This window comes from Jaculus jaculus, chromosome 4 (assembly GCF_020740685.1).
Source record: "Jaculus jaculus isolate mJacJac1 chromosome 4, mJacJac1.mat.Y.cur, whole genome shotgun sequence".
In the NCBI taxonomy this organism is placed as follows: Eukaryota; Metazoa; Chordata; class Mammalia; order Rodentia; family Dipodidae; genus Jaculus; species Jaculus jaculus.
Genome location: NC_059105.1, coordinates 18,279,240 through 18,292,618, shown reverse-complemented (window position 1 = coordinate 18,292,618; position 13,379 = coordinate 18,279,240). Strand labels below are relative to the sequence as shown.

The 13,379-nt window shown below is 45.5% G+C and overlaps 1 protein-coding gene across 1 annotated transcript in view; it reads left to right on the top strand.

Moving 5' to 3' along the window:
* Pde6d (phosphodiesterase 6D) overlaps positions 1 to 13,379 on the top strand; it is a 68,192-nt gene extending 54,813 nt beyond the window's left edge. The window contains exons 2-5 of the mRNA XM_004662241.3: positions 2,545 to 2,633; positions 4,099 to 4,224; positions 4,813 to 4,918; positions 12,801 to 13,379. Of these exons, the coding sequence (XP_004662298.3) occupies positions 2,545 to 2,633; positions 4,099 to 4,224; positions 4,813 to 4,918; positions 12,801 to 12,882 (403 nt within the window). The 3' untranslated portion in view covers positions 12,883 to 13,379. The remainder of the gene's footprint in view (positions 1 to 2,544; positions 2,634 to 4,098; positions 4,225 to 4,812; positions 4,919 to 12,800) is intronic.

Sequence of the window (13,379 nt, the reverse complement as noted above, 5' to 3'; positions counted from 1 at the left end):
ACCCACATAACCCAGATGCACAAAGTGGTGCCTGCATCTGGAGTTTATTTGCAGTGGCTGGAAGCCCTGGCATGCCCATTCTCACTCTTCCTCTGTCTCTCTCTCTGTGTCTCAAACAAATAAATAGATTAAAAAAAAATAACCCTTCATGCCTATATGTCCTTCTTGGTCCCATCTCATGGGGCATCATCTAATGGTCTGTAATCTGTCTCAGTTCTCATGCCTGTGTCAACACTGTATGTCAGTAATTATCCTTAAAAGAAAAACAAAAAATCAGGCTGGGGAGATGGCTTAGCAGATAAGGTGCTTGCCTGCAAAACCCAAGAACTTGGGTTCTATTCCCCAGAACCCATGTAAGCCAGATGCACAAGGTGGAACATGCATCTGGAGTTCATTTGCAGTTGCTAGAGGCTCTGCCATGCCCATTTTCTCTTTCTCTATCTTTCGCAAATAAATAAATAACTTTTTAAAAAATTCTTTGGGGGCTGGAGAGACGGCTTCATAGTTAAGGTGTTATTGCCTACAAAGCCAAAGGACCCTGGTTCAATTCCCCAGGACCTACATAAGCCAGATGCACAAGGGGGCACATGCATCTGGAGCTCATTTGCAGTAGCTGGAGGCCCTGGAGCACCCATTCTCCCTCCCTCTCTCTCTCTCTCTCCCTTTGAAATAAATAAATAACAACAACAAAAAAAAATTCTTTGGTTCTCCCTAACTGAATAGTTCTCCTTTCCATGCCTATTGGATATTCTGTGAATTATTCTTATAGGTTTTTTTAATTTTTCTTTTCTTTTTTTTGGGGGGGGTGGTTTCTAGGTAGGATCTCACTCTAGCTCAGGCTGACCTGTAATTTACTATGTAGTCTCAGGGTGACCTCAAGCTCACAATGATCCTCCTACCTTTGCCTCCCAATTACAGGCATGTGCCACCACACCCGGCTTAAAAACTGTGGGTTTTTAAAAAATATTTTTATTTATTTATTTGAGAGAGAGAGACAGAAAGAGGCAGACACAGAGTGAGTATGGGTGTGCCAGGCCTCCTGCCACTGCAAACAAACTCCAGACACACTGGGGAATTGAACCCAGGCCACCTGGCCTTGTAAGCATGCACCTTTACTGCAGAGCCATCTCTCCAGCTCCCTAAAAAAATATTTTTAACTGGGCGTGGTGGTGCACGCCTTTAATCCCAGCACTCAGGAGGCAGAAATAGGAGGATCACCGTGAATTCCAGACCTCCCTGAGATTACATAGTGGATTCCAGGTCAGCCTGAGCTACAGTGAAACCCTACCTCAAAAAAACAAAATATGGATGGATGGATGGATGGATGGATGGATGGATAGGTAGGTAGGTAGGTAGGTAGATAGATAGATAGATAGATAGATAGATAGATAGATAGATAGATAGATAGATAGATAGATAGTTAGATAGATAGATAGATAGATAGATAGATAGATAGATAGATATAGAGAGAAAGTGTGTATGGGCACAGCAGAGCCTCTTGCCACCACAGATGAACTCCAGACACATGTGCCACTTTGTGCATCTGGCTTTACATGGGAATCAAACCTGAGCTGGCAGGCTTTGTAAACAATTGCCTCTAACCACTGAGCAAGCCCCCCAGCCCTCATTCTGTGAATTTCATCTTCTGCAAAGAAAACTTGTTTTTCATCATCTTGCCCTGACCCCTCCCTCCCGCATCTGCATCTGTCCTTCTCTTAGGGCGCTTGTCTTGGGACTTCCCTCCCTCTTACTCTGTGGCTTATACATTTGCCTTTTGCATTATATTTCTTGCTTTCTGGATCCCATATCGTCTCATTCCTTGACTTTCCCCGTCATTTGACCTGAACATGTTATCAGTTTATTGAGAAAGTAAAAGTTTGTTGATAGTTTGCATCAGGAATTGTTTCTCTGAGAATGTTAAAGGTACTACTGAGTTTTCTTCTGGCCTCTGGGGTTCCTGATTCATTCTGATTTTTTTTTTCAAGGTAGGGTTTCACTGTAGCTCAGGCTGACCTGGAAGTTACTGTGTATTCTCAGGGTGGCCTCGAACTCATGGTGATCCTCCTACCTTTGCTTCACAAGTGCTGGGATTAAAGGCGTGTGCCACCATGCCCAGCCTGTTCCTCCATCCTGATTTTCACCCTATATATGTTTTTCCTCTGGGTGGAAGCTTATCTTTGACATTCTGCAAATTACTATGATAAAACTTGGACTTTTGCTGAACACTTTCAATATGGAAAAAAATTTGAATTAACTTATTAATGATATTTCTCCCCCACCCCCATTTTCTGTATTCTCTCTCCTTCCCTGGCCTCACCTTCCACCTCTGAACTACATCTCAGTTCCTACCCTTGCATTCCTGACAATGGTGAAAAATTCTCCATAGGGCTCTGCCTCTTCCTTTAGATATCTTTTGGAATGCCTTACATGTCCTTAGCAGCTTTCATGGCACTCAGCAGTTGGGACAAACAAAGTGAGACACACTAGAGTACACAGTAAGAGTTACTTTTAGAGCCTCACTTTTCCTTAATCATATTTGATCAGAAATTGGATGAACCTTCGGGATGCCGAGACAGGGAAGATCCTCTGGCAAGGAACAGAAGACCTGTCTATCCCTGGAGTGGAACATGAAGGTGCTTTCCAACCCCTTGTGTACATGGGCTGTGACCAATGCCAGAACAGAGCCTGGCATCAGGGAGCTAATTACTGCACAATAGGCAGATGAACCCTGAAGGTGCAGCACACAAATCTGTGTCTTGCTAACATTTGTTATGCCCATGTTAAATTTATGTATTTATTTACAAGCAGAGAGAGATAGAAGACAGACAGAGAGAATGGGCATGCCACAGCCTTCAGCCATTTGCAGACGAACTCCAGATGCATGTGCCAGTTTGTGCATCTGGCTTTATGTGGGTTCTGGGGAATTAAACTTGGGTCCTTAGGCTCTCAACACAAGCACCTTAACTGCTGAGCCATCTCTCCAGCCCTGTTCCCATTTTAGAAATTTCTATTTATTTACTCATTTATTTAAGAGGGTGGCAGATAGAGAGAATGGGTGCACCAGGGCCTTCAGCCACTACAAATGAACTCCAAACGCATGTGCATCTGCCTTATATGGATACTGGGGAATCAAACCTGGCTTAGGTTTCTCAGGCAAGCATATTTAGCCAGTAAGCCATCTCTCCAGCCTCCTCCCCCGCCGTACCCGTTTTTTAAAATATTTTTATTTCTTTGAGTGAGAAAAGGAGAGAGAGGACAAAAGAGAGAGAATAGATGTGCCAGGGCTTCTAGCCACTGTAAACAAACTCCAGATACATGCACCACCTTGTGCATCTGTCTTATGTGGGCCCTGGGGAATTGAACCTGGATCCTTTGGCTTTGCAGGCAAGCACCTTAACTGCTAAGCCATCTCCAGCCCTTGTACCCATTTTAAATTCCTTTCTTCCATTTCCCAAAATCCATTTTGTGCTGAAATTTTAGCATTAGAACATACCCAAAGCTGTGTGTGGTGGCACACTCCTATAATCCCAGCACTTGGGGGGCCTGAAGCAGAAGGATCAGGAGTTCAAAACCAGCCTCAACTAAGTCATGAATTAGAAGCTAGTCTGGTCTGTATGAGACCTTGCCTCCAAAGCAAAAAAAAAAAAAAAAAAAACAGGAAATGTGTAAACTAAGACTTCAGTTTTTTCCAAAAGAAAGTTTGCATATTTATCTCTCTAGAGTAAGTAGTGAGGGTCCACATCAAAGAGGGCCACTCAGAGGAGGGTACCATACAACCCTGTGCTTCAGAGAGCAAGCTCTGTAAAGCACTAGATCTGAGCTCCTTGTGATATCACACTCTGACCCAGTAGAGACTTCTTCCTTCAGCAGGAATTGAATGCCATCACTGAGACAGTTTCTGAAGTTTTTGATTGCTGTTTTTGGTTTTTTCGAGGTAAGGTCTCACTCTAGCCAAGGCTGATCTGGAAGTCATTCTATAGTCCCAGACTGACCTCAAACTCAGAGCGATTCTCCTACCTCTGTCTCCCAAGTGCTGGGCTTAAAGGTATGCACCACCACGCCCAGCCATTTTACCAACATTTCTTTTTCTTATATCAGCCCGTGTTCCCAAGAAAATCCTCAAGTGCAAGGCAGTGTCTCGAGAATTGAACTTTTCCTCAGCAGAACAAATGGAAAAATTCCGCCTGGAACAAAAGGTGTACTTCAAAGGGCAGTGCCTAGAAGGTATCCTGCTTTGCGTGCCCTTAAGCCAGAGCTTAGAGTGACAGGGACAAAAGACAAAACAATGCTATGAAAACTTGATTGGTAACAGGGTTCCTATATTCTACAACATTGGGGAACCCCAGTGTAAACAAGCCAAAGCAAGGCTGCTGTCTAGCACTGCACCTGTGCCTGGGTGGGTGCTGATATAGTATCAGCGTGTGGTCTCAGAGGAAGTGTCTGTAGTACAAGGCTCTGCCTGCAGCATCCTAGCTCCCTGCACTGAGCTTTCCCTTGAAGCATAAGAAGTCATATAGGAACTAGTAGGTCTTTTTAGTTCATATCCATGCTACTTCTAAGAAAATGTGGCTTATGTTGTGTCCTGCTTACTGGTCCTTGTCTGTCAGACCCTCTAAGCAGCAACCCTCAGTGCATTTCAGAAGACAGCCTTGTGGAGGTCTTGTTCTGCCTCTGGGCTATGGGGTTTCTGATAGCTGCCTTTGGTAGTTCTGGGATAGGAAGATGCTCACTGTAAAGGAGGGGACAGTTAGCTGGTGGCTCCCCCATGACGGCAAATAGCACCTGCTCACTGGCTTTTTCTTCTTCCTTCAGAATGGTTCTTCGAGTTTGGCTTTGTGATCCCTAACTCCACAAATACCTGGCAGTCCTTGATAGAGGCAGCGCCCGAGTCCCAGATGATGCCAGCCAATGTCCTAACGTGAGTGAGATCCCAGAAAACTGAAGTGTGTCTCAGGCATTCTCGGCAGGTGGAACTCTTTGGTCCCATTCATGGGGCAGGGATCCAAGGAGGAACAAGAGTTAAAGAGTGAGCCAGGCATGGTGGCACACGCCTTTAATCGCACCAGTTGGGACGCAGAGGTAGGAGGGTCACCGTGAGTTCGAGGCCACCCTGAGACACACCACACACACAAAAAATAAGTGCCCAGGAGTATCTACAGTTAGCTGACTTTGCCCTATGGGAAAGACAATGTGATAGAGTAGAAATGCTCAAAAAGCTTAGATTAGACATTTTTAAATTTCCTGTTCACCCTGGCTGCTATCATCTTTGGCAATAATATCTTGCTACTGAGCCTTGCTCTTGTTTTTCAGTCCCGCCCCCTCCCGAGGCAGAATCTCGCTCTAGCCCAAGCTGACCTGGAACTCACTCTGTTGTCCCTGGCTGGTCTCTGACTCACAGCAATACTCTCCTACATCTGCTGGGATTAAAGGCATGGGCCACCACACCCAGCACTTTCACCGTTAAACAAAAAATGAATAATTCTCTCTCACAGATATGGAGTGAGGGTAAAACGAGACGATGTGAAAGGGAACTGGCACATAATAGGTATCAAATCTAGCAACTTTGCTCTCTCTCCTAATGGCCATCCTCTGGGCTCTGCTGTCTGGATCACCCTACCACAATCTGGTAGTCCTCAAAGTCTGTCTTAGAGGACAGTGTTTGGGTGCAGGTTTTCAGAGACTTACCTGTCATTTAACTATACCTGCTCAAAGAACAGTTATCTTGTCAACAAATATAATCAGGGCCAAATATAATCATGGTACTTGGGAGGCTGAGATAGGAATATCACCAAGAGTTCAAGGCCAGCTTGAGCAGTTGGTTTCCACCATGACAGACATGCCACTATTGCACCCGTTGGCTCATTTGTCCTGGCTGGCAAAATATAAGGCTTGCAATGTCCACTGTTGAGTATCTTCAGTGGTGGTTTCTCTCTCTGCCATTGAACTGCATGCAGAATGGCTTCTTCCAGCTTTCTGTCCACTAGTCTACACGGAAGAGGTTATCAGCTCAGTTCCAGCAGGATTTCTCAGTGGCCTTGCAGCCCAAGTATGTGGAGTCTTCAGTAATAGGGTCTTACCATCTGTTCCTGGTGGGAAACCAAGGGCCTCGGCAGTGGCCTGTAATGTTTTGGGGGTATCAGGGACCTCCCTGGCCAACAACTCACTGGAAGGTATCCCATCCCTGGCACTGAAAATTTTCTAGTAACAATCTAAAGCTTCTGAGTGTTCCATTGTCCAAAAAAAAGTAGGTTTCCCTATGATTTATTTATATCCTTTTAGATTTTGATTAGCCCTCCCTCCACCTTTCCTTTAATTAATCTCTTCCCCTGACCTCACTTAGGCCTTTTCACCCCCATTAATTTATTGTTTTACTTACATATATACAATACCATCTGTTGCAGTCCGGTTCGCATTGCTGTTAGAAATCACCCAACCAAGAGTAGCTTCTGGGAAAAAGAGATTTATTTTGGCTTACAGGCTCGAGGGGAAGCTCCATGATGGCAGGGGAAAACGATGGCATGAGCAGAGGGTGGACATCACCCCCTGGCCAACAGAAGGTGGACCACAGCAACAGGAGAGAGTGCCAAACATTGGCATGGGGAAACTGGCTTTAATACCCATAAGCCCGCCCCCAATAATACACTCCCTCCAGGAGGCATTAATTCCCAAATATGCATCAGCTGGGAACCTAGCATTCAGAACACCTAAGTTTATGGGGGACACCTGAATCAAACCACCACACCATCCTGTTAAGTACCCCCCCCTTCCTTTCTATTCCCTTTATATCTCCTTTCTAGTTTACTGGCGTCTGCTAGTGTATACTCTCCCTTTTTTAAAATACTCTTTCCTCCTTTTTTTTTTGAGGTAGGGTCTCATTCTAGCCCAGGCTGACTTGAAATTTACTATGTAGTCCCAGGCTTTCCTCAAACTCACAGCAATCCTCCTACCTCTGCCTTCTGAGTGCTGGGATTTAAAGCATGCACCACCACGCCTGGCTCTTCTTTGAATGTAATAAAACCTGTAAACTTTTAAAAAAGAGAGAGCCAGGCAGGGGTAGGAGGATCATCATGAGTTCAAGGCCACCCTGAGACTACATAGTGAATTCCACGTCAGCCTGAGCTACAGTGAGACCCTACCTTGAAAAACCAAAGAGAAAAGAGAGAGAGAGGGGAAGGGAGGGAGGGAGAGAGAAAGCATCGTCTGTAACTGCTCAGCTGCTATTTTCTCTTGAGAGAAAATTGTCATTCACTGGGCATGCTGGTTTATGCCTATAATCCTAGCACTTGGGAGGCTGAGGCAGGTGGATTGTCATGCATTCAAGGCCAGCATGGGCTACAGAGTGAGGACCTGTCTCAAAAAGAAAAAAAACAGAGAAGAGAAGAGAAGAGAGAAAAGAAAATAGAGCCAGGCGTGATAGAGTACACCTTTCATCCCAGCGCTTGGGAGGCAGTGGTAGGAGGATCGCTGTGAGTTCCAAGGCCACCCAGAGACTACATAGTGAATTCCAGGTCATCCTGAGCTAGAGTGAGACACTACCTCGAAAAACCAAAAAAAAAGATAAGGGGGCTTGAGAGATGCCTCATCAGTAAATTAAGAATATTGTCAGGTGTGGTGGCACACATCATCTTTAATCCCAGCACTCAGGAGGCTGAGGTAGGAGATCACTGTGAGTGCAAGGCCAGCCTCAGACTACATAGTGAATTCTAGGTCAGCCTGAGCTAGAACAAGACCCTACCTTGGAAAAAAAAAAAATTAAAAATAAACTTTCAAATATTTTAGCCGGGTGTGGTGGCACACACCTTTTATCCCAGCACTCGGGAGGTAGAAGTAGGAGGATCGAAGACCACCCTGAGAATACAGAGTGAATTCTAGGTCAGCCTGGAATAGAGTGAGACTCTACCTCAAAAAATTTTTTAATAGGGCTAGGGATGCCCTCAGTGCTTGCCTAGCATACACGAGGCCTTGAGTTCTGTGGCCATAACTGCCAAAAACAGTTTCAGCTGGGCTTGGTGGTACACGCCTTTAATCCCAGCACTCAGGAGGCAGAGGTCGTTGGATTGCCATGAGTTAGAGGCCAGCCTGATCCTACAGAGTAAGTTCCAAGCCAGCATGGGCTACAGCCAGACTCTACCTGGAAAAAAACAAAAACAAAATGAATTTGTTGTTTCAGTACTAGTGCCCACAGATCTGTTTTGTGTTTGTTTGGGGGGTTGTTTTTTGTTTTCTTGAGGTAGGGTTTTACTCTACCCCAGGCTGAGCTGGAATGCAGTCTGTATTCTCTGGGTGGCCTCAAACTCAGAGTGATCCTCCTACCTCTGCCTCCCCAGTGCTGGGATTATAGGCCTGGGCCACCACACCCAGCTCAGATGAGTTGTTTTGTTTTGTTTTTTAATGAGCCAGATTTTATTTGTTCATTTCTTACATTTGAAGTACTCTTCAATGATATCCTTGGCCTCAAATTCCTTGGGTAGCCCTTAATAACTGCACCTGGCGGGGTTTCCCCTCTTGATCAGTTTCAGTTTCGCCTACCATTCCCCTAGTTTCTTTCTTTCTTTCTTTCTTTGGTTTTTCAAGGTAGGGTCTCACTCTGGTCCAGGCTGACGTGGAATTCACTATGTAGTCTCAGGGTGGCCTCGAACTCAACTCAATTCTCCTACCTCTGCCACCCAAATGTGGGGATTAAAGGTGTGTGCTGCCACGCCGCTGGCCATTCCCCTAGTTTCTTGAATTAGTTTCCTGAATCAGGTTGCCTTGGTGCTCAGCGCAAAGGGCCTCCACCTACTGACTCATCGCTGGCTCATAACTGGATGCAGGCACACACAGAGGGGCTTGGCTCTTGTCTAAGGCTTTGCCAGCATCACGGGTTCCACATGCTGGGCCTAGGCCACCGTGGATGAGGGCCTCCTCACCGCCACTTGCAGAGCAGTGTCACATCCAGTACACCTCCAGCAGTAGTGCCTTCCTCCGCCACCAGCAGTGGGCTGTTTGTTTTCTTGAGACAGTCAAACTGTATAGCCTAGATTAGTCTAGAACTTGCTAGGTAGCCCAATCTGGCCTCAAATTTGCAATCATCTGCCTCAGCCTCTTTAATTCCTGTGTTCTGGGATTATAGGTATATACTACCAGCTTGGCTTTTTAATAAAATTTTAATTTTAGTATAGCTTTGTTTTGTTTTGTTTGTTTTTGTTTATGTTTTCCAAGGTAAGGTTTCACTCTAGCCACGGCTAACCTGGAATTAGTCTCAGGGTGACCTCAAACTCACTGCAATCTTCCTATTTCTCCCAATTACTGGGAAAGAATGTGTGTGCCACCATGCCTGGCTAGTATTGCTTTTGTTGTTGTTTATCTTTATTTATTTATTTATTTGGGAGTGACAGGCAGAGAGAGAGAGCAGGAGAAAGCATGGGTGCACCAGGGCCTCTAGCCACTGCAGACAAACTCCAGACACATGCTCCCCCTTGTGCATCTGCCTAACGTGGGTCCTGGGGACTCAAGCCTCGAACCAGGGTCCTTAGGTTTCACAGGCAAGTGCTTAACCTCTAAGCCATCTCTCCAGCCCCAGTATTGTTTTTTTTTTTTAATATTATTTTTTAAAATTTTTTTTGGTACTTTATTTGAGAGCGACAGACAGAGAGACAAAGAGGCAGATAGAGAGAGAGAATGGGTGCACCAGGGCCTCCAGCCACTGCAAACGAACTCCAGATGTGTGCGTCCCCTAGTGCATCTGGCTAACGTGGGTCCTGGGGAATTGAGCCTCAAACCGGGGTCCTTAGGCTTCACAGGCAAGCTATTAACCGCTAAGCCACCTCTCCAGCCCCCAGTGTTACCTTTTTTTGTGTGTGTATAAGCTGAGGAGTAGTAATCAGCAGAAAAGTAACCACTGGCTATTCCTTATCCTGATAAATGACAGTACTAAAACTAGTAAGTCTATTATAATACCTTTGTATTATATCATGTCTTGCTATTTTGAGCCCCCAAAATAGTACTTAACCTTTGAGGATCCCCAAAACAGTTGTTGTTGTTCTTCTTTTTTTTTTTTTTTTAAGAATTTTTATTGGGGCTGGAGAGATGGCTTAGCAGTTAGGGTGTTTGCCTGCAAAGCCAAAGGATCCTGGTTTGACTCTCCAGGACCCATGTAAGCCAGATGCACAAGGGGGCACATACATCTGGAGTTCGTTTGCAGTGGCTGGAGGCCCTAGCATGCCCATTCTCTCCCTCTCTCTCCCTCCCTCTCCCTCTCTCTCTCTCTCTCTCTCTCTCTCTCTTTCCCTCTTTCTCTCCCTCTCTTAAAATAAATGTATTTTAAAAAATAAAAAGAGGACTGGAGAGATGGCTTAGTGATTAAGCACTTGCCTGTGAAGCCTAAGGATCCCAGTTCGAGGCTCAATTCTCCAGGACCCACATTAGCCAGATGCATAAGGGGCGCACGCATCTGGAGTTTGTTTGCAGTGGCTGGAGGCCCTGGTGCGCCCATTCTCTCTCTGTCTCTTTCTCTGCCTCTTTCTCCCTCTGTCTGTCACTCTCAAATAAATAAATAAAAATTTAAAAATTTTATTAGCTGGGCATGGTGGCACACGCCTTTAATCCCAGCACTTGGGAGGCAGAAATAGGATTGCTGTGAGTTCAAGGCCATCCTGAGACTAATTTCAGGTCAGCCTGGGCTAGAATGAGACCCTACCTCAAAAAAACAAAAAAAAAAAAAAACTTATTCATTTGAGAGAGAGAGAATGGGCTTGCCAGGGCCTCCAGCCACTACAAATAAACTCTAGATGCATGCACCACCTTGTGCAGCTGGTACTGGGGAATCAAACCTGAGTCCTTAGGCTTCACAGGCAAGCACCTTAACTGCTAAGCCATCTCTCCAGCCATAACATTTCTTCTTAACTCGAAAGTGAGGCCAGGTGTGGTGGTACATACCTGTAATCCCAGGACATGGAGACAGGAGGATCAGGAGTTTTAAGGCCAGTCTGGGCTACCTAAGACCCTGTCTTAAAAAAAAAAAGAAAGAAAGAGAGAGAGAGAGAAAGAAAGAAAGAAAGAGGGGGCTAGAGAGATGGTTTAGTAAGTAGTTAAGGCATTTGCCTACAAAGCCAAAGGACCAGGTTTGGTTCCCCAGGACACACGTAAGCCAGATGCACAAGGTGACACATGCGTCTGGAGTTTGTTTGCAGTGGCTGGAAGCCCTGTTGCGCCCATTCTTACCCTCCTTTCCCTCTCACTCTGTCTCTCTCTCTCAAATAAATATATAAATAAAAATCTGAAAAAGAAAAAGGAGGCTCTCTGACCACTTGGGAACTTCCAGCTGTGGGTGAGTCCCTCAGCTAGGCCTGGGCTGAGCGGAGGAGAGAGCCCCCAGCCCTTACTCCCCACATGGGTTCCTGTACCTCCTCCAGCTCCCACATGGCAGGAGCTCCTCGAACTTCCTTTTTCTTTACTTTCCACAGCTTTTCCAGGCCCTCCATGTGGAATCTCTCGCCACATGGGTGTCTGTCCTTGGCTCTGTACTTCCCTCAAAAAATATAATAATTTAATAATTTAAAAAAAGAAAAAGACCTCAAAAGTGATTTAGTAAGGCCATAGTCTCTTCCATTTTTACAAATGGGAGCACTGATAGGGATGAGCTCCATTGGTAGAGTGCTTGCCTGGCACACACAAGAGCCTAGGTTTGATCCACAGCTCTGCCACAGACAAAAACCAAACAAAATACAAAATGAGGATACTGAGATAATTACCCAGGAAAATAAAATTCCATCCTCACAATAAAGTACATCACTTAAAAGTTCTCTGGTCGTAAACCATAGAAACAATCTCTAGCCAGTAGAACAGATTGGAGGCCTGGGCAGCTTGGAAAATCCTGGGGCAGGAATGCATGTATGGCTTCCTTGAGGTACAGCAGAAGAAGGATCCTGCTCAGGGGAGAAAATCGATTGGCCCAGAGATTAAAAGAGGATGAGCTGTGTGTAGCAGTAATAGAAGGATCCCTGTGAGTTTCAGGCCAGCCTGGGCTAGAGTGAGACCCTTCTCAAAAATAAATAAATAAATAAATAGAAATAAAGATGCTGCTACCCAAAATCTCAAGAGTCCCTGCAGGTCAGACCAAACCCCAGCACCTCCCCTGAGGTCAGAACCCTCAGGCATCCATTTGTAGTGGAATTCTCTCAAAGGGATCCACGTTATCTTAGTCAGCTTATGCTCAAAGCACTCTATCAAAAGATACTACTGTTCCAAGGCATGGAGATATACTCTCACTTCTGAGCTTGGTGAAAACAAATGAATCACACAAGTACTGAAATGCTGTGTAAGAACAACAAAGCTCTTTCATTTTTTTTTTTTTTTTTGAGACAGGCGCTTACTATGTAGCCCAGGCTGGCCTTGAACTCCTACCCCTCCCATCTCAGCCTTGTGGGTGCTGGGATTGGAAGTGTATAGCAGCTGGACAAAGATTTTGTTTATTTGTTTTATTTATTTATTGGAAAGTGACAGAGAGAGAAAGAGGCAGAGAGAGGAGAGTGGGTGCGCCAGGGCTTCTAGCCACGGCAAACGAACTCCAGACACGTGCACCCCCCTGTGCATCTGGCTAGCATGGTCCTGGGGAATCGAGCCTTGAACCGGGGCCCTTAGGCTTCACAGGCAAGCACTTAACCACTAAGCCATCTCTCCAGCCCTGGACAAAGATTTTAAAGGCCCCAAGCTAAGACTGCAGGTGGTGCACTACCAGAGAACCCACGTGGAAACCATCTGTGGACAGGTTCGTGCCGTGCTCACATTTTCTCTTGCCCTCTCATCTCCCTTTCTCACAGGGGGAACGTCATCATAGAGACAAAGTTTTTTGACGACGATCTTCTTGTAAGCACATCCAGAGTGAGGCTTTTCTACGTCTGAGAGAAGAACTCGTGTGCACTTGAAGAATTTGGGGTTGGGGGGAAGAGGAAGCGGTTTACTTTTTCTTCCACACATTTACTTTCAACATTTTACCCAGTTCCCTCAACGCAGAACCCACTTGCGGCCACCAGGGGACCAACTCCGTGTAGGTAACCAGATGCATTTTTTCCTCCCAAAACTTCCATCTTCACTGACAAGACTACACTCTCAACCACAGACCAAGGCAGGAGACAAACCTCGACTCCTTCCTGGTGCAAACATGAGTTCAAACCCATACCAGGAGCCGATATACTACACCTGTCGCCTGCCCGGCTTCCTCCTTGGGACCTGTAGGCTTTTTTTTGGCCTCTGGTGTTGGAAGAATTCACCTTCCTGACCCACGTTTAGTTTGTTTTTTTTTTCCCCCTACCATTTCTATTTCATACATTCTCATATCTTTAACTTGTAAAATAGACTGCAATATTATTACATAATGTAATTAAAGCATTAAAATATTC